Genomic DNA, 20,440 nt, shown 5'->3' on the forward strand with positions numbered 1-20,440 from the left:
TTCTTTCTTTCTTTCTTTCTTTCTTTCTTTCTTTTCTTTTTTTTTTTTTAAAGGGCGTATCTGTGGCCTATGGAATCTCCCAGGCTAGGGGTTGAATCAGAGCTGCGGCTGCCAGCCTACCCCACAGCCACAGCAATGCCAGATCCAAGCCAGATTTGTGGCCTACCCGCAGCTTGCCCTAACACCGGAGTGTTAACCCACTGAACGAGACCAGGGATCAAACCAGCATCCTCACAAACACTAGGTCTGGTTCTGACCTGCTGAGCACAATGGGAACATGGGCATTTTCTGTTATAAATTTAATGATGATTTCTCCCTCTAGTCCAGATCTGTCCTGAGTGCTCCAGTCTCATACATCCAGCTGTCTCTGACACGCCTGCTTGCATATTCTTTAGCATCTCAAACCTTATGCAGATCCTAAAATGAGATTCTTGATTTCCCTGGCCCCAGCCCCAATCAGGTGCTTAAGCCAGGAATAGACGTTAATATCTACTTCTTTACACCAAATGTATCAGGAAATCTAGAGTTTATACCTTTGGGAATGTATCTCAAATCCATCTACCCACCCCCTCCCATCTTTCCACCACCAGCCAAATCCAGGTCACCCCCATCTGTCCCCACTTCACTCTTGCTAACCACCCGTCTCGTGTTAGCCGTTTCTTGCCTTCAAATAAAATCCAGACTCCTCAGCACAGCTCAAGTGTGTTTCTCTCTGCCATGTGCCCATTTGAAGACTTGGAGCCATAGGGGAGACCCGAGTGTTGGACCCCGAGTGAATTGGAGGGAAAAAAAAAGGTTGCCAGCTTGTCCCCTTTATTTTTACAGCATTAGGAATGGTGGTGCCACCTCCTGAAAACGTCAGAATGAATTCAGTTAATTTCAAGAACATTCTCCAGTGGGACTCACCTGCTTTTCCCCAGGGGGATCTGACCTTCACAGCTCAGTATCACAGGTGGGTCTGGGATGCTCTTGGCAGGAAGCACCAGAGGATGGCGGTTCTGGCTGGGCTGGTCCTTCAGCTGGACCACAGAAGAGAGTTTGACCGCTGTCACCGCTTAACCATGACAGCCTAAGGGGAGGAGCCTTTCTCCTAGTCTTTTCTTTTCTGTCCCAGAAGTTCTTACAAAAGCTCTCTTCTTTGAAAACAGACAAGTAAAATCCTTTTTCTTGTGATGGTTCACAGTATGGTGATCTTTGGGCCATTGATAAATACAGAGATTTTTTTTTTTTTCATGTAGATGAAGGTGTCATCTTCCAACACGGTAGCCTACTGCAGTGCCAACACGCATTGGGCTCATCACATTGATTTTTTTTTTAATTGCCTTTTTAGGGCCACACCCGCAGCATATGGAAGTTCCCAGGCTAGGGGTTGAATCAGAGCTGTAGCTGCCAGTCTGCACCACAGCCACAGCAACACCAGATCCAAGCCATGTCTATGACCTACACCACAGGTCATCGCAACACTGGATCCTTAACCCACCGAGGAGGGAGAGGGATCGAACCCGTGCCCTCATAGATACTAGTCGGGTTCGTTACCATGGAGCCACAACGGGAACTCCCACCATTGATGTTTTTTAAGAGAGTGCCACTGATACCACCCTCCAGTTATTAGAGTAGTGTTGCTAGAGGTCAGCAATTTACAAGTGGAAGCTACCCAAGAAAACTGAGGTATGCAAAGCAGCCAGGAAGCCCCTATTTAGCTTACCACCCCCCAAGGTTATAAACTGTCGGCCTGGTGCTGGGCACGCAGATAATTTGCATAGAGGGCACTCAGTGACTCTGAGGCTCTGTCCTGAAATTGAATGTAAAACAGCTGCTGGCTTGAAAAGCTCTGTTCTCTGAAGACGGCAGAGGCTTATGAAGGAAGGGTGAGCATCAGCCATGACAATTACCTCGGAGGTGCTCTGGCCTCATAGGACCTGCCCTGCCTGTCTGTTTGTCCCGGTGACAGCCCTCCCTGGGCAGCCTGCTCCCATACACCACAGACTGGACTGCAGGGGACACACCTTTGTGCCAGGTGCAAACAGCAACAAGAGGCCAAAGGCCGATGAGCCATGCACCTGCTTCCAGTGTGACTCAGAAACACACAAAGGCCGGCAACTCCTTCAGAGAAGAGGGAAGAAATGTGGATCCTGCACACGCCTCACGCGGGCCTTGAATTTGCAAACGTATCCCAGGCCTGCTCAGTCAGAGAAGAAGGGAGAAAGATGCAAAAGATAGCCCTTGTTTAAGGAGGACCTGTGGTTGCCAAGGGGGAGGGGGCTGGGGGAGGGACGGAGTAAGAGGTTGGGGTTCGCAGATGTCAGCTATTATACACAGAGGTGACGAATGACAAGGTCCTATTGCATGGCACAAAGAATTATATTCAATGTCCTATGATACACCATTATGGAAAAGAATAGTTTTAAAAAGAATGTATATATGTATATGTACAACTGAATTATTTTGTCATATAGCAAAAACGAACACAACATTGTAAATCAACTCTACTTCAGTGTAAAAAAAAAAAAAAAAAGATAGTCCTTATGGATTTTCTTTTTAACTTTGTGGTTCGAAATAATTCCGAGCTAACAAAAATTTCCAAATCTCCAGTATCGTACATAGAACTTCCAAGCAGCCTGTATCCAGATTCACTCCCCCCCCCTTTTTTTTTTTTTGCTTTTTAGGGCCGCACTTGCAGCATATGGAAGTTCCCAAGATAGGGGTCGAATTGGAGCTACAGGTGCCAGCCACAGCCACAGCCACATCAGATCCAAGCCACGTCTGCAACCTACATCCAGCAATGCCGGATCCTTAACCCACTGAGTGAGGCCAGGGATGGAACCTGCAACCTCATGGTTCCTGTCGGATTCATTTCCACTGTGCTGTAATGGGAACTCCCAGATTCGCCCATTTTTAAGGTTCGCTACATTTTCTCTCTCCCTCCCTTTCTTCCCTAACGCCTATTGCCTTCTGATATTGCACTGTGTATTTCAGTAGAGCAAGAATAACCCTTTATGTCTGCAGTGTGATCAAGACTTGGCAGCTTCCCCAGTGATACAATACTTTCCTCTAAATCCATATTCTAGTTTTGTCAGTTTTCCCAAGGACTTATGAAGGATCCTTCTAAGACTTACTTTTCTCCTGTGGTGTCTTTCCCAGCACTGATTAGCTCTGTGATTTCATCTCTGTTTCCTCTGTCCTGGTAGCTCTAGGGATTTCACTGTGGACAATTAACTTCTTGATCGGTCTGTCTCTTTCCCCAGGAGTTTATGTCTTGCTGTTCTGCTCTTTGCTCCTTTGCCACTGGAGCAGAAGTAGGGGTGTTTGGTCTAGGGTGTTGGTCTTTCAGATTCGATTTCCCAGGAACCAAGAGTGGATGCCTAGGTTCCTGAGCTTCTCCACATAGACGGGCAGGCTGAGCATAGCATGTACTGGGGAAGACAAACCCTGCACTGGGTGTGGAAGAAATCCGATCCTAAAAATGTGATTAGCCTTCTGTGGCTCTGTTTCTAATTTAGCCTGAGCATTCACACAGCACAAACTCTGTTTGTATGCATGGAGGAGAAGGGGCACATCAGCAGATGTATTGGTGATTGTAGTATAGAAACATCTAAAACCACTAGATGCAAATATGGGGAACACTTAGTGGAAAGAAAAATATGTTTTGGGGGGTTTTTGTGTGTGTGTGTGTATTTTTAGGATTGTACCTGCGGCACATGGAAGTTCCCAGGCTAGGGGCCAAATCGGAGCTGTAGCTGCCGACCTGCACCACAGCCACAGCAGCTCAGGATCCGAGCTGCATCTGCGACCTACACCACAGCCCACAGGAACGCCAGATCCTTAACCCACTGAGCGAGGCCAGGGATCGAACCCGCATCCTTATGGATACTCCTTGGGTTGGTTTCTGCTGTGCCACAAGGGGAACCCCGAAAAATATGTTTAAATGCAATAAAAGTGACCCGGTGAAAGGGAAGTTATTGCAAAACCACTCTTACAATACTTTGTGTTCCAGCCAATTGACGCCATCATTTAAATGCATGGAAAGAAATGACCCCTTGTGAGAAATCCCCCTTAATGAAACGTCCCCTGGATTTTCCCAATGAGGGGATGATAGGCAGCCACGAAAAGTCGAGTGGAGAAATGTTCATGGCATCTTGAGTGAAAAAGGCAGACCAAAATAGTAGGAGCCCAACTCTCTTTGCCTACTAAGAGTGCCGTGGACAGAGTTCCCGTTGTGGCTCAGTGGTTAACGAATCTGAACCATGAGGTTGCGGGTTCGATCCCTGGCCTTGCTCAGTAGGTTAAGTGTCCGGTGTTGCTGTGAGCTGTGGTATAGGTCGCAGACGCGGCTCGGATCCCGCGTTGCTGTGGCTGTGGTATAGGCTGTTGGCTACAGTTCCAATTAGACCCCTAGCCTGATAACCTTCATATGCCACGGGTGTGGCTCTAAAAAGACAAGAGCCAAAAAAAAAAAAAAAAAAGAGTGCCGTGGAGTGCAGGGTAGGCCTGAGTCCCTGGTCTCAGGGAGACCTGAGTTTAATTGGGCGAGTTTCTTAGGCCTATGCCTCATCTATAAAATAGGAGTCAGAGCTCCCTTGTGGCCGAGTGGTTAAGGACCCAGTGTTGTCCCTGCTGTGGCCAGGTTTGATTCCTGACCTGGGAACTTCCACATTCCACAGTTGCAGCCAAAAAAAAAGGACTGGTGTCAGTTCTGACCTCCCAGGTTGTGAAATTTCAGTGAGATGATGCGGCTAAAACTGTGCCCTGCCTGACACCCACATGCTTGGCAAGTGTTGGCTGTTATTATTTTTATCACTTCATCGTCCTCTCTTAGGGTGGCCAGATTGGTTTTGGCCCCCAAAACAGGAAGGTGACAGTCAGAGTAAATTCTTACTTTTTGCAAGACAAGAGCCCAGATTTCCCTAAGTCGGGTAGAGCTAATTACAGCCACTTAGGCTGTTGGGAGGTTAAGATACACACACCTGCTAGGTATTCCCAAACATCCCTTTCTTCCTTTTCATGTGTCCGCCACCCTCCCTTCAGGGGTGGGTGTCAGGGCTGGAGGTCTGAGGTCAGTGAATAGTTTCAGAATGTTTGCAGAGTTCCCTTGTGACACAGCAGATGAAGGATCCGGCACGGTCAATGCAGCGTCTCAGGTCGCCACTGTGGCACAGGTTCCAACCCTGGCCTGGGATCTTCCACTGGCCACAAATGCAGCCAGAAAGAAAACATCATCATAAATAGTTTTTCCAGTGTCATGGAACAGTCGTCCCTTAGAGGACGTTATTTGAACTCCTTGTGATGTCCTTATTTTGACTAATCTATGTATAGCGACATTGCACACAGCAAGTGCCACAGCTTTCAGAAATACACACTCAAAGAAGGAAGCTTTCTTGGTCACGTAGGTTGAACACTCAACCCCTTTTGGGAAAGACACAGGCTCATGAGGATTTGAAAGTCTCTGGGAAGTTCTGCTGTGAAGATAGACACTTATTCATGTTTCACCCCATTGTTTGCTCACGGACGGGATGGACTATTTTTGAAACGTCTTATGATGCCTCCAGGATCACGGTCCAGAAAATGCTCGTGTGAGTGATACCTACTGTTTCTCAAAATTGCCGATTCAGAGTTTGCTTTGCTCTTCTCTCACTAGCCGTCATTATCCTTGGGTAGCGGACAGACAGTCCCAGGGCACCTCAGAGAGACTGAGGTTGGAACTCTCGTGACTTGTTCTGATTTTGCAGTTATAGGCAATTCCAGGATCAGTGTGTGAGCATCATCTTGACGGAGTGTGATTTCTCAAGTCTTTCCAAGTACGGTGACCACATCTTAAGAGTCAGGGCTGAATTTGCAGACGAGCATTCAGACTGGATAAACATCACCTTCTGTCCTGTGGATGACAGTAAGCCATCTTGGGTTTTGGTTTTCTGGTTTTGTTTTTTGTTTTGTCATGTAAGGGCCGCACCCGCACGGCATATGGAGGTTTCCAGGCTAGGGGTCCAATCGGAGCCGGAGCTGCCAGCCTACACCACAACTCACAGCAACGCTGGATCCTTAACCCACTGAGTGAGGCTAGGGATCGAACCCGCAACCTCATGGTTCCTAGTCAGATTCGTTTCCACTGTGCCACAACGGGAACGCCAAGCCATCTTGGTTTTGACTGGGGTGTTATGTCATCACTTTGTCTTGGCTGTTTTCCGCTTGGTGGGCCCATCAGCAGGAATTCTTTGAGCACTCAGAGTGGATGGCCTTGCACAAGAAGCTTACAGGATATAATCCAGAGGGCTGTGGCCTCAAAGAAGTTTGTGGGAGAGATTGGACAGCATAGGCATAAGGCAGCAAGATAATTAAATATAAATTTGATAACTTTAATGCCTTGAGGGTAAAACTGAGTTGGGGCCAGTGCCGTTAATGAGAAAACACTGGAAGGACTCGTCTGGTGAATCACCTGGGAGGAAACTGGTTTGGAATCACGACTTACAGAAATGTGACACAATAGGCAGAAGAATAAACATTGGTTTTAGGCAGATGTTGAAACGAAAGGGCTAGATGTGGACAGCCAACTGGCCCAGCATGAAAGACGGAGGGATGGGTACAGCTGATGGCAGACGGATCGGGTCATGCTGGCAGGTAGGCATCAAAAAGCATGTTCCCAGGTTAGATCTGGAGGGTCCTGGGGACCCACCAGAGGTCACGAGGTGAGCGTCGTTAGACCATCAGGAATTGTAAACTAATTAAACCACAAATACCAACTGAGAGAATAAAGAGAATAAAGATCTTACTAACAAAACTCAAGTGCAACCCTCCAAAGAGCAGATAGAGAAATGAATTAGAAGGACTGTGCATGTATGGAGGGGTCTTTATACCAGCCACTCCCCTGTTCTGGACCCCCCACAGCTCCCCCAGTGTCCCCCTCCCTGATAGGGAATGTGGCTAGGATACCCTTTTGCCCTTTCCTAATTCTGCCCCAGAATGGGACCAAAAAAAACCTCTTATTTCTGGAGTCAGAAACGATCCAAGTTATGTTATCTTTTCTCAAGATATCTTGGGAAAAAAATTAAGAAAAAGTGGACATTAAAAAATACAAAACGGAGTTCCCGTCACGGCTCAGCAGAAATGCATCTGGCTAGTACCCATAAGGATGCACGTTTGACCCCTGGCCTCGCTCAGTGGGTTAAGAATCTGGCACGGCCATGAGCTGTTGTGTAGGTTGCAGATGTGGCTCAGATCCCGTGTGGCTGTGACTGTGGCTGTGGCTGTGGTGTAGGCCTGCAGGTGCAGCTCCGATTCAGCCCCTAGCCCTGGAACCTCCATATGCTGAGGGTGCGGTCCTAAGAGACCAAAAATAAAATAAAATAAAATAAAAATTAAAACTACAAACAACTTGGCATTCCCTGGTGGTCTAGTGGTCAGCACTTGACGTTTTCATCATTGCAGCCCGGGTTCAATCCCTGGTCTGGGAACTGAGAAAAAAAAAAAAAAGAAAGAAAGAAAAGAAAAATGCTTAGCAATAGTCAGTTGGGTTTCCAAAATATAGTACAGGTTTTTGCTCCTTAATTGAACTGACTTACCAGTTCCTGACTGGTTCCAAGTCCTATGTTAAGGCCCATCTATGGAAATCCTTCTTAGAAACCGGTACAAAATAGGTAATGCATTTGCCCCAAGATCACTAGGTAATGAGCAACAGCAGCGCAAGGATTCAGACCCCCTCCTGCAGCGGAGCTCTTAGCAACAACTACCCTACTTCAGATATTTGCCTCTTGAAGTTGATATGAAAGTGCTTCAGGATGTCCCGTGGAACCTATCCATATCTGCTTTGAAAAAATACCTAATGCATTTTCGTATCTGGTCTTTAGCTATCAGCAGGTTAGAAATGGGCAGAATGCTAGCACCAGGCCCACTAGCAACCCTGTAATGTAATAGCAGTATGAGAAGAATACAGGATATAATTCAAAGAGCATGTGGCCCAGAGCCATTTATGATTCATTCCAGAATTATTGAGACCCTACTATGTGCCAGGCAAGGTCTCAGTGCTGAAGCTACAACAGTGAACAGGATGAAACCCCCTACCTTGGTGGAACACACATCCTATGGGGAAACAGACAATAATAAAAAAAAAAAAATAGATGCATGTTTTGACGGAAACTATGGCTCTCAAGAATATAAACAAGGTACCAGGACAGGGAGTATTAGGAACTGCTCTTTACATCAGGTGGGGAGAGACCATTTCTCTGAGCAGGTGGCAGGTGACTCCAGACCCAAATTGAAAGGACCTGGCAGGTGAATGTCTAGTAAAAGAGCTTTTGGGAGGGGAGCAACTTCAGACCTTGTTGGAAAATGTATGTGGTTAATTATATATGTTCAACACTAAAAATGATCAAAATACCATCTGTTGCATCCAATCAAGAATGGAAATAAAATTCAACCCAACAGAAAATTGAAAAAAAAAAAGAGGAACAAGCCAAAAAAAGGTAGTCTTTACAGAAAACACAAAATAATCGTAGTTGGAATAATTCCACATAGATCAGAAATCACAATAAATGTAAATGGACTAAACCTCATTAATAAAGACAAAGGTTAAAAAGTATTATTTTTTTTAAGAAACAAAATCCAGCTATCCTCCTTCATCAGTCAGCATCACAGCAATGGTGTAGCAAAGGGCATAGTACCTCGGTAGGCTAGTTGGGCTACTCCGTTATGCAAAATAAATGTTGTTTTTAACATGTGAATTTTGATTGTTGTTTTGCTTTGTTCTCATTCTTAGCCATTATTGGACCTCCTGGAATGCAAGTAGAGGCACTTGCGAATTCTTTACATATGCGTTTCTTAGCCCCCAAAATTGAGAATGAACCTGAAACATGGACTGTGAGGAATATTTATAACTCATGGGCTTATCATGTGCAATATTGGAAGAATGGCTCCGACGAAAAGGTAAGCTCCGTGAATGACATGCATGTCCCATGTAAAGTCCCCTGACCTTTGCTCAGTGTTGGTCAGAGGCCATGATGGGGGAGGGAGGTTTTGCCAGGTTTTGCATCTTATGAGCCAGAGGATCTAAGACCTGGTCCTTTGAGCTCTAGAAGCTTCCTGTTCTGAGAAATGACCAGTACGTCAGGCCAGGCTTCCCAAGCCACAAGGGCAGTGCATGGCACAAAATTCCTGGGTGGTGATACAAAGAGGGCAGGCCTTTCTCTCCCAGAAGGGAAGTTGTGGGGAAAGGCAGAACTGACTCAGCAATTGGGGGAACTTGCAGTCACTTGAATCAGGTGATCAATGAATAACTTCTGTTTCACTACATGAACCCCTGGACCCCATGTATACCACAGAAGAGTCAAGTCCATAGTCAGGGCATCCCCACCACTGGATGAATGGGGTCACATCTTAGCAGACTGACCCCACATATCCTCATTGCTGTCCTCTTCTTCTGGGGACAGTTCTTTTAAATCATGGGCTGGGAGTGGAAAGACGTGGTTGGAATGTCCCCCTGCCACGGTGTGACTCTGGTCATTTTTTTTTTTTTTTTTTTTTTTTTTTTTTTTTTTGCCTCACTCATGGCATATGGACGTTCCCAGGCCAGTTACTGAGTCTGAGCCACAGCTGCAGCCTATGCCACAGTTGCAGGAATGCCGGATCCTTACCCACTGCACCACAGCAGGAACTCCTCTAGTCACCTTCTCAACCTTAGCTTCTCCTGTCTGCAAAATAGGCGAATAACCCACTTCATTACTAGCGTGAGGATAATAACCTACTTCATGGGATTGTTGGAGAATTTAATGACATAATGAACAAATGAACTTGCCTCATTGCCTGAACAATGTACATGGTTAATCCATGAGGGCCCCTTATGTCAAGGCTATTTTCATTCATTTTCGGTCAAGTTTAATTCTTAAACTTAGTGCTTCTCAGCCGAATGCTATTTGTGGTCCTAAACAGACTTATACATATGCTAAGTTAGTTAAGTTATATATGCATTATCTCCTCTACATTAAATATTGATTTTTATCATTAGTTCTCAAGTGTTTGGGAGGAAAGACTCACCCATGCGCCTTGTCTGAGGAATGATGTCATTAAATTTATAAGTACATACTGCATAGCCCCCCCAAAATCTCAAGTTAATTTCCCCCCCAAAAAAATGCTCCGTAGTGATTAATCCTTAATGTATATAAATGCTGGATCACTATGTTGTACACCGGAAACTAGTAAGATACTGTATATCAAATGTACTTCAGTTTTTAAAAATGCTTTGTGAAATGATGCAGAACATGGGCCTTCTTCACAGAATAGACAATTTCGCTTGGCGTCAGGACCCCAGGATGGAGTTCCTGCTGTGGCTTAGCGGGATCAGTGCCATCTTGGGAGCGCTGGGACACAGGTTCCATCCCCAGCCTGGCACAGTGGGTTAAAGATCCGGCATCGCTGCAGGTGGCTCAGGTGGCAACTGTAGCTGGTATCTGCCCTCTGGACTGGGAACTTCATATGCCTTGGGGTGGCCAAAAAAAAAAGACCCCAGGAAATATTTGTCTAGGAAGCCATCCGGAATAATAAGTTTCATGGTCACTTATTAAATGCAGGTGTCCCTGAAACCTTGAGATGCAAAGATAATTCTAGAAGCTCGCAGCCTATTGTGATTAAGGATCAGATTCCACAGTTATGCTGCCTGAGTGCCTCCCGCCCCAGGCAGGAAATACAAAGCCCAGGCTATCCTTAGCTTATCTATCAGAATATGCTGACATCTGGAGTTCCCCTTGTGGCACAGCTGAAACAAATCTGACTAGGATCCATGAGGATGTGGGTTCGATCCCTGGCCTCATTCAGTGGGTTAAGGATCCGGCATTGCCAGGAGCTGTGGCATAGGTCGCAGACGCACCTCGGATCCTGTGTTGCTGTGGCTGTGGCGCAGGCCAGCAGCAATAGCTCCAATTAGACTCCTAGCCTAGGAACCTCCATATGCTGCCAGAGTGGGCCTAAAAAGCAAAAAAAAAAGTAAAAAAACAAGTATGCTGACTCTGCTAACACATTTCTCCCATCACTCCGCCTGCCTGTGGAAGCCTTTAACGTGACTTGCGGAGTGTTGGAAAGGCTGCCTGCTCCCCTGTGCCTCTCTCTCTGGTGCCTGCAGGGTCCCCTTTGCCAGCTTGTATGTGCTCTAGACTGAATATTTGTGATCCCTTCCCCACCCCCACAAAGGCCTGTGTTGAAGCCTAATCCCCAGTGAGGTGGTGTTAAGAGGCAGGGCCTTTGGTCATAAAGGTGGAGCCCTTATGAGTGGGATCAGTGCCCCCAGGAGTTCCCATCGTGGCTCAGTGGAAACAAATCCATCTAGTAACCATGAAGATGTGGGTTCGATCCCTGACCTTGCTCAGTGGGTTAAGGATCCGGTATTGCCGTGAGCTGTGGTGTAGGTCACAGATGAGGCTCAGATCCCTAGTTGCTGTGGCTGTGGTGTAGGCTGGCGACTGCAGCTCCGATTCAACCCCTAGCCTGGGAACGTCCATGTGCCTCAGATGCAGCCCTTAAAAAAAAAAAAAAAAAAAAAAAAAAAAAGCAAAAAAACCCCCAATCAAACAAACAAACAGAGAGGCCCTGGAGAGCTCCCTCGCCCTCTCATGGAGAGAGGACTCAGCTCAGTGAGAACACCCAGCTGTGGACCAGGAGGCAGGGCCCCCTCAGATCTGCCAACGCCTTGATCTTGGACTTCCCAGCCCCCAGAACTCTGAGAAATAAGTGTTTGTTGATAAGCCCCCCAGTCTAGATGTCCTGTGACAGCAGGATAAAGAATAAGGCAGGAGTTCCCATTGTGCACAGCGGAAAAGAATCCGACTAGGAACCATGAGGTTGCAGGTTTGATCCCTGGCCTCGCTCAGTGGGTTAAGGATCTGGCATTGCTGTGAGCTTTGGTGGAGGTGGCAGACATGACTCAGATCTGGCATTGCTGTGGCTCTGGCGTAGGCCAGTGGCTACAGCTCTAATTAGACCCCTAGCCTGGAAACCTCCATATGCCGTAGGTGCGGCCCTCAAAAAAAAAAAAAGAGAGAAAAGACAAAATAAATAAATAAATAAATAAGAAGTATGGTTCCCTTCTAGAACACACACGTCTCTGGGGACCTGCCAGGGCTAAGAGCCCAAAAGGCTTTTAGGAATTCTTTCTTCCCGATGGGAGGAAGCGAGAAAACAAAAACCAGTTTTCCAAAAGTGGAAAAAGGCTAGAAAAGCGACACACGGGGACTCGAGCAGGTCCCCTCACATCTGTGCTGCCCTCTTTCCTGTGCTTCTGACATGTCAGCCTCTGAGTTTAGTCTTGAAAAAAAAATGCATTGTAAGGTTTTCTGGGTATTGGGTTTCTGGAAATGAAAGCCAGGTTTGTTTGGGTTTTGTTCTTTTTTCTAATAATTATTAGAAGTTATACGGTACTCGTCATGTTTCCAGTTGGTAAAATCCAGTTCCTGCCCTCAGAGGGCTTGGCTTCTCACACAGTAAAGGAATAGAGACAAGCCGTCAACAGGCCCCGCCCCAAAGGAAAGTAACCAATGACTAAAGTTAAAAAAAGGAGTTCCCGTCATAGCTCAGCAGTTGAGGAACCCAACTAGTATCCATGAGGACGTGGGTTCCGTCCCTGGTCTCACTCAGTGGGTTAAGGATCCAGTATCACTGTGAGCTGTGGTGTAGGTCTAAGATGCGGCTTGGATCCCTCATTGCTGTGGCTGTGGTGTAGGCCGGCAGCTGTGGCTCTGATTCTACCCCGAGCCTGGGAGCCTCCATATGCTGTGGGTGCACCCCCCCCAAAAAAAATAGACCAATAATAATAATACAGTTAGATAAAAGAGTCTGTGTTCACGTTCTACTGAAGCTCCTATTCATATAACAACTTTTATATAAGACTCTTCTAGAAGGAGAGTATAACCATGCTGGAAATACAGGCAGTACGTACTACTCTTTTAATTCCCTTTATTATGTTAGAAACTATTTTGGTTTCTCATATTCAGAACGATATCAATCATGACATCTTCTATTCCAATTAAACTGAATCCGGGGTGTCCCCGCCAGAGGCAGGCTGCGGTGTGTGCCCTCCGGGCGAGGTGAGCCTCTAGGGGAAGGTGATGCAGGTGTGTGAAGGGAGAAGTGACTCAGAGGGGAACCCCAGGAAGCCAGGGCAGAAACTTGCTCTTGACTCAGAAAAGCACATTGAGTCTTACTGCAGATGACAGGTGTATTTGTTAGGGCTGCTGTAACAAAGTACCATAAGCCAGGCAGCTGCAACAACAGAAATGTATTGCCTCGAGCTTCTAGGTAGGGGCTGGAAGTCCGAGATCAAGGAGTTGGCAGGATTGGTTCCTTTTTTTTTTTTTTTTTTTTTATTAAAGGCTATACCCATGGCATATGGAAGTTCCCAGGCTAGGGGTCAAATTAGAGCTGCAGCTGCTGGTCTACACCATAGCCGCAGCCACGCCAGATCTGAGCCCTGTCTGCGACCTACACCACAGCTCACAGCAACACCAGATCCCTGACCCACTGAGCAGGGCCAGGGATCCAACCTGAATCCTCGTGGATGCTAGTCAGGTTTGTTCCCACTGTGCCACAATGGGAACTCCCAGGATTGGTTCCTTCTGAGGACGCTAAGGTAGGATCTGTCCCAAGCCTCTTGCCCACCTTCCAATGGGTGCTGGCCGTCGTTGGTCCTTAGCTTGTAGAGAGATCACCCCAGCCCCTGCCTTCGTCTTTACACTGTGTTCTGTGTGCACATCCGTGTCCAGATTTCCTCTTCTTAGAAGGACGCCGGTCATATTGGACTAGGACCCACCCTAGTGACCTCATTTACCTTGACTGCATCTGTAAAGACCCTCCATCCAACCAAGTCTCCCTACTTTTTTTTTTTTTTTTTTTGTCTTTTTTGTTGTTGTTGTTTTGTTGTTGTTGTTGCTATTTCTTGGGCCGCTCCCGCGGCATATGGAGGTTCCCAGGCTAGGGGTCCAATTGGAGCTGTAGCCACTGGCCTACGCCAGAGCCACAGCAACGCGGGATCCGAGCCACGTCTGCAACCTACACCACAGCTCACGGCAACGCCGGATTGTTAACCCACTGAGCAAGGGCAGGGACCGAACACGCAACCTCATGGTTCCTAGTCGGATTTGTTAACCACTGCGCCACGACGGGAACTCCCCTACTTTTTTTTTAATTCTTTTTACGGCCACACCTGCCGCATAAGGAAGTTTCCAGGCTAGAGGTCAAATCAGAGCTGCACCTGCCAGCCTATGCCACAGACACAGCTACCCTGGGTCTGAGCTGCATCTGTGACCTACGCTGCAGCTCGAGGCAACACCAGGTCCTTAACCCACTGAGCAAGGCCAGGGATCAAACCCGAATCCTCATGGATACTGTGTCAGGTCCTTAACCTGCTGAGCCTCAACGGGAACTCCCAACCAAGTCACTTTTGAAGGTACTAGGGATTAAAGCTTCAACATACGAACTTTTGAGGGAACGAAATTCAGCCCATGCGGCTAGGTTATCTTTTTTAAAAAGGAAGTAAGAGGGTTTGTGTGTCGTTTAAACTAGAGAATTCAGGGGATGAGATGGTTTGTCAGGACCACAGTCAGTCCTTGCCTTCCCCCCACCCCCACCCCTTAGAATGGTCTCAGGCTCTCCTGACATGACCTGGGAGGAGCACCTGCTTCTTTCATCTTCCTTTTTTTTGTCTTTTTGCCATTTCTTGGGCCACTCCCACGGCATATGGAGGTTCCCAGGCTAGGGATCAAATCAAAGCTGTAGCCGCTGGCCTACACCACAGCTACAGCAACTCAGGATCCGAGCCATGTCTGCAACCTACACTACAGCTCACGGCAACGCCAGATCCTTAACCCACTGAGCAAGGCCAGGGGATCAAACCCACAACCTCATGGTTCCTAGTCGGATTCGTTAACCGCTGCGCCAAGACAGGAAGTCCTCATCTTCCTTTTTGAGCCCAAAGTAAAGATTATAACTGGTGAGTGTGGCTGCAGGTCGGGGGGAGAAAAAAAATGCTGTCCCTTCCCTACTGAGGCCTGTTCTTACTCTTGTCTGCAACTAGTTTGCAGTTACCGCCCAGTATGACTTCGAGGTCCTTCGAAATCTGGAGTCATCCACAACTTACTGTGTTCAAGTCCGAGCGTTTCTTCCCGATCGGAACAAAACCGGGGAATGGAGTGATCCTGTCTGTGGGCAGACGACCAATGACGGTGAGTCTGGAGAGGCCCCGCCTACAGCCCCGCCCCCCTGAGCATCTCAAATAGCTGTGCAGCCTCCCAGCGAGGGTGCGGGCTGGAAGCTCCTTAGACACCAGCATCCGGCTCAAACTCCAACCCTGTTCCGCCCTGACTGCCCGCTTGATGCTGGGAAGGTGCTGCACCCACCACCTCCTGCAGCTGCTTGTCTTACTTAGACCAAAGGGATTGATGGAAATGTTTTGTAGGGGGCGCTGAGGTCTGTCTCTGTACATTTACCTCCTTCTCTCCTCTTGGGCTCCCGGAGGCAAGTCTCATTGGCCCTCCCAGCGCCACCCAGCAAAGGTCCCACCCTGTCACACTCCCCAGAAGCCCTTTCTTCCCGGGCTGAACATCTCCAGTTCCTACAGGCAACGTGACAGGAGGAACTTGGAAACCCTGTCCCCCATGCTCCGCAAGTGCTGTGGTTTCAGGGCCCTGGTAAGTTCTAGTACCAGGACCCCAACCCAGTCCCCCACACAGGACTTGTATCACAGCGTCTAGCAGAGAACCCTCCATGCTTGGTGTTTCTTAAAAAAACATGGAGGAGTTCCCGTCATGGCGCAGTGGTTAACAAATCCGACTAGGAGCCATGAGGTTGCAGGTTCGGTCCCTGGCCTTGCTCAGTGGGTTAAAGGATCTGGTGTTGCCGTGAGCTGTGGTGTAGGTTGCAGACGCGGATTGGATCCCACGTTGCTGTGGCTCTGGCGTAGGCTGGTGGCTACAGCTCTGATTCAACCCCTAGCCTGGGAACCTCCATATGCCGAAGGAGCGGCCCAAGAAATGGCAAAAAAAAAAAAAAAAAAAATGTGGAGAGGGAGACAGGGAAGAAGGATAAGAAGGAGGGTTGGGGAGTTCCCGTCGTGGCGCAGTGGTTAACGAATCCGACTAGGAACCATGAGGTTGCGGGTTCGATCCCTGCCCTTGCTCAGTGGGTTAACAATCCGGCGTTGCCGTGAGCTGTGGTGTAGGTTGCAGACGCGGCTCGGATCCCGCGTTGCTGTGGCTCTGGCGTAGGCCGGTGGCTACAGCTCCGATTCAACCCCTAGCGTGGGAACATCCATATGCCGCAGGAGCGGCCCAAGAAATAGCAACAACAACAACAACAACAACAAAAAAGACAAAAAAAAAAAAAAAAGAAGGAGGGTTGCCAGTTGGCCCAGACACTAGTAGTTACATACGAAGGCATTGCCGCGGCACCTCAGGTGATAAAAACTCGTGGCCTAAATGTGTGCACATGAACTATGGGCTTTTTTTTTTTTTTTCCTTTTTAGGGCCGCATCTGCAGCATATGGAAATTCCCAGGCCAAGGGTTGAATCGGAGCTGCACCTGAGGCCACAGCCACAGCCCCAGCCACGCCAGATCCAAGCTATGCCTGGGACCTACTCTGCAGCTCCTGGCAATACCAGATCCTTAACCCACTGAGCAAGGTCAGGGATCCAACCTGCATCCTCATAGAGACAAGGTTGAGTCCTTAACCCACTGAGCCACAACAGGAACTCCCTTTTTGTTGTTTAAAGATGTGGTCCAAAGGCTCCTCCAGCTCATACCAGGAAAGGATGCTCCATGCAGATCTGCTCCTGGCTGTTTTTATTGCCCGAGCGAGGCCCTTCTGGAAGCAAGGAGCTGATCTGGAGGCTGCAGAAATACAACAGAGAGTCATAAAGAATCCCCTCCAGAGAGAGCAGGACTTTTCATCTTTGGTGTCACGATGCAGTTCAGAGGCAGTTGCAATGCTGCCATGACACCGATGCATCATTTCAGTTTATCATGTTCTTCTTTTTTTTTTTGCTTTTTAGGGCCACACCCGCAGCATATGGAGGTTCCCAGGCTAGGAGTCAAATCAGAGCTGTAGCTGCCGGCCTACACCAGAGCCACAGCAATGTGGGATCCGAGCCGCGTCTTCGACCTACACCACAGCTCACGGCAGTGCTGGATCCTTAACCCACTGAGTGAGGCCAGGGCTCGAACCCATGTCCTCAGGGATGCTAGTCAGGTTCTTTAAGCGATGAGCCACATCGGGAACTCCTTATCCAATTCTCCTTGAAGGTCGGTTTTTGCCGTTGAACATATTTCTCGCCCAGTTTTCCTTTGTCTCATCAGTTGATTTGCTGGGAAGAGCCTCAGGAGCCTTTCCCATTTGTCGTTTACACTGTTGGTGTGTGTAGGGCACACCTTCCTCAGGGCTGCTTAACTCCTGGCTTACCGGTTACCCACCCGTCTGAACAAAGTGGACCATTATACGTCAGCTCTCCTGTCTTACGATCCACAGTCACCGTGAAAGACTGGCGAAGAGCCGCTGAAATCGACACCCAGTGCCGAGGGCGGCATTGTCCCAGCTGTGTCCCGTGAGTGGTTATGGGATATTGCTCAAAACAAGAGCCGAGGTTCTTAGAAATGACGATACATGGCATTTCCCTCGCGGGAAAGTCACCCTCGGCCTTAGCATTTTTTTACCGCATTGGGCCCTTCAACACCTTTTATGAGGATGAGCATCCCAAAGAACAGGCTTGGGGAAAACCAGCCCATGACAGGCCGTGATTTACCAACAGGTAACCCCATCCGAGAAAGGAAAGGCAGCCACTGTGAGCTGATTTCTTCTCGGTGCCCTCGTGGTATTCTTTTTATTCTTTGTTTATTTATTTATTTATTTATTTTTTGTCCTTTTAAGGCCGCATCTGTGGCATATGGAGGTTCCCAGGCTAGGGGTCACCTTGGAGCTGTAGCCACCGGCCTACACCACAGCCACAGCAACGCAGGATCCGACTGGCATTTTCAACCTATGCCATGGCTCCCGGCAACGCCAGATCCTTAACCCATTGAGCAAGGTCAGGGATCGAACCTGCATCCTCAAGGATACTAGTCGGGTTCTTTAACCACTGAGGCACGACGGGAACGCCTCATGTTATTAGTTTTAGTTAGGATCTTTATCTCTGTTCGGTGTTTGGAATTAGCCACCTAAAGATCCATTCTGGAATGTTTGCATTTTTCCCTGGACATGAGCATCAAGCTTACCAGCCTGGAGTTTCTGAATCTCATTGTCAGGTTCCACCCCCCCCCCGCCCCCCGTTTTATAAATGCACAAATTGCCCAAATCTGGGAATCTTTCACCTCACCCCAGCACCGGATCTTTGCAGTGGCATCTAAAGCTGTTCTGCAATCGCACTGAGCAGATTTTCTCAGGATTGCAGAACCACACGGACGATGGCAGGTCTTGCTGTCCCTTCTGGAGGGAATTCTCTGTCACCCTCCTTTCTTCTTCTGTAGCCCCCAGGCCAGGGCCGTGCCTCTGTCCCCGGCTGCATCAATCCACTTGTGTTCCTCATACCAAGACAGAGCCTCTCAAAAGCACCTTTAAATACTAGAAGCCCACCTTCAGATTCCTCTTGCCACTCCTTTGTACTTGAACCAGCATTCCGTGCCTGGGGAGCCCCCGTCATGCTAGAATCACCAGAATCTCTGACCTTAGCCTCATCCGTCTGCCCTCTAAACGCCCACCCACTGGCTTCCCCAGGCCTTGAGTCCGTGCCCGGCTGTCCTGGGTCCCATCCTTCCCTGCCATGGCCTCCAGCCTAACGAGTGATGACGGGCACATCCTGAAATGGGGGGAGTCACAGGGCCTCACCACCTGCGGGGGGTGGGAGGACCCGGCACAGTGAGCCCACACTGTGTTTCACATATCATTACTGATATTAATAAGCACGTGATTCAGGAGTTCCCGTCGTGGCGCAGTGGTTAACGAATCCGACTAGGAACCATGAGGTTGCGGGTTCGATCCCTGGCCTTGCTCAGTGGGTTAAGGATCCGGCGTTGCCGTGAGCTGTGGTGTAGGTTGCAGACGCGGCTCGGATTCTGTGTTGCTGTGGCTCTGGCTTAGGCCGGTGGCTACAGCTCCAATTGGACCCCTAGCCTAGGAACCTCCATATGCCGTGGGAGTGGCCCAAGAAATGGCAAAAAGACAAAAAAAAAATAATAAGGACATGATTCAGACCCTATCTTTAAATATTCCTTAAGGTTTGTGTCATGAAATGTGGCACGAGGCACACAATTTGAAAGAGAAATATTTCAAATGCTTCTTGACCCTACTGTCACCCACTAAGTGACAAAACCCAAACGTTTTCTAAAAGGACAAGTAGAGCCCACTGAAAACCTGCTTTTGTCAAACACCAGTTGGGTTTTTTTGTTGTTGTTGAAACATCGTTCTCTTATTTAAACCTCACAGCAAGTTTTCAGTGAGACCATGAAAATACTCCCCTTGCTCAGATGGAAAAGGAAGGTTCAGAGAGGTCAAGTTGCTTCCCCTAGTCACACAGCGGGTACATGACAAGAAGGAAGTAATGTCTACGCCCACTGGCTGCCTATAGATGAATCGTACAAGCAGGCAAAGGCAGGATTTTCCTGTGGGTGAAACAGAGAGAGGGAGTCTGCCTGACAGCGCAAGTCAGACGGGCAGAAAGAGGTTAGAGAGCTTTAGTAGAGGGCGTGAATTCTAGCTTCTTGAATAATTCACAGCCTGTGTGAAGCAGTGTCCTGTTCCGTCCCCTTCTCCCTTCGGGGGAGGCACAAAAGCATCCTTTGGATTTTGTCACCATCAACCAGGTGTGCCCGTGGGAGGTCCTTGTCTAAGATGCTAGGGTGTCTGGGCTGGGGACCCAACGAGACCTGAGTGCTCCCCACCTCACCCCCTCGGGGGTTCGTCACAGTGTCACCAACCATGCCAGGGTGGGGCCTGGCAATGGGTGTCTCACGAGTGATCCTGCTGCCTCAGTTAGGTAGCTACTGATGTTAATTAGGAAGACATTGGAACTGCCTCCAGAGCTAGCACATCAGACCCCCAAGTTGGCCTCCTCTTATCGGCTGGGGTACAGCCGGCGGTGGGGGGGGTCACCCCCACCTCACCCCATGACCCTGCATCCACCCAGAAAACACAGGTCTGAGTTGAACGTGCCAAGAGTGTAGGTAAGAAGGCACCGCCCCGCAATTCCAGTAAGTGAAATAAGACTTCATTGGGAACGGGGCCAGGAGTTCCTCTGAGCTCAGCAGGGGCACGGGCTGGAAAGATTGTGAGGTTACCGCCGATGTGAATTACCCCAGGCCTTCACCAGATGTGCCCAGTACTGGGTGAGGCTGGCAGGGAGCTGCAGTCCTGGTGGCTCCAGACCTATGGGCTCATCAGGGCTCTTTGATCTGCCCCGTGTTCAGAAGAATTGACATTTTCCCATAG

The 20,440-nt window shown here is 48.5% G+C and overlaps 1 protein-coding gene across 1 annotated transcript in view; it reads left to right on the plus strand.

Moving 5' to 3' along the window:
* IL10RB (interleukin 10 receptor subunit beta) overlaps positions 1–20,440 on the plus strand; it is a 30,632-nt gene that overhangs the window by 772 nt on the left and 9,420 nt on the right. The window contains 4 exon segments of the mRNA NM_213771.1: positions 826–952; positions 5,727–5,884; positions 8,747–8,913; positions 15,044–15,191. Of these exon segments, the coding sequence (NP_998936.1) occupies positions 826–952; positions 5,727–5,884; positions 8,747–8,913; positions 15,044–15,191 (600 nt within the window).

This window comes from Sus scrofa, chromosome 13 (assembly GCF_000003025.6).
Source record: "Sus scrofa isolate TJ Tabasco breed Duroc chromosome 13, Sscrofa11.1, whole genome shotgun sequence".
Taxonomy (NCBI): domain Eukaryota; kingdom Metazoa; phylum Chordata; class Mammalia; order Artiodactyla; family Suidae; genus Sus; species Sus scrofa.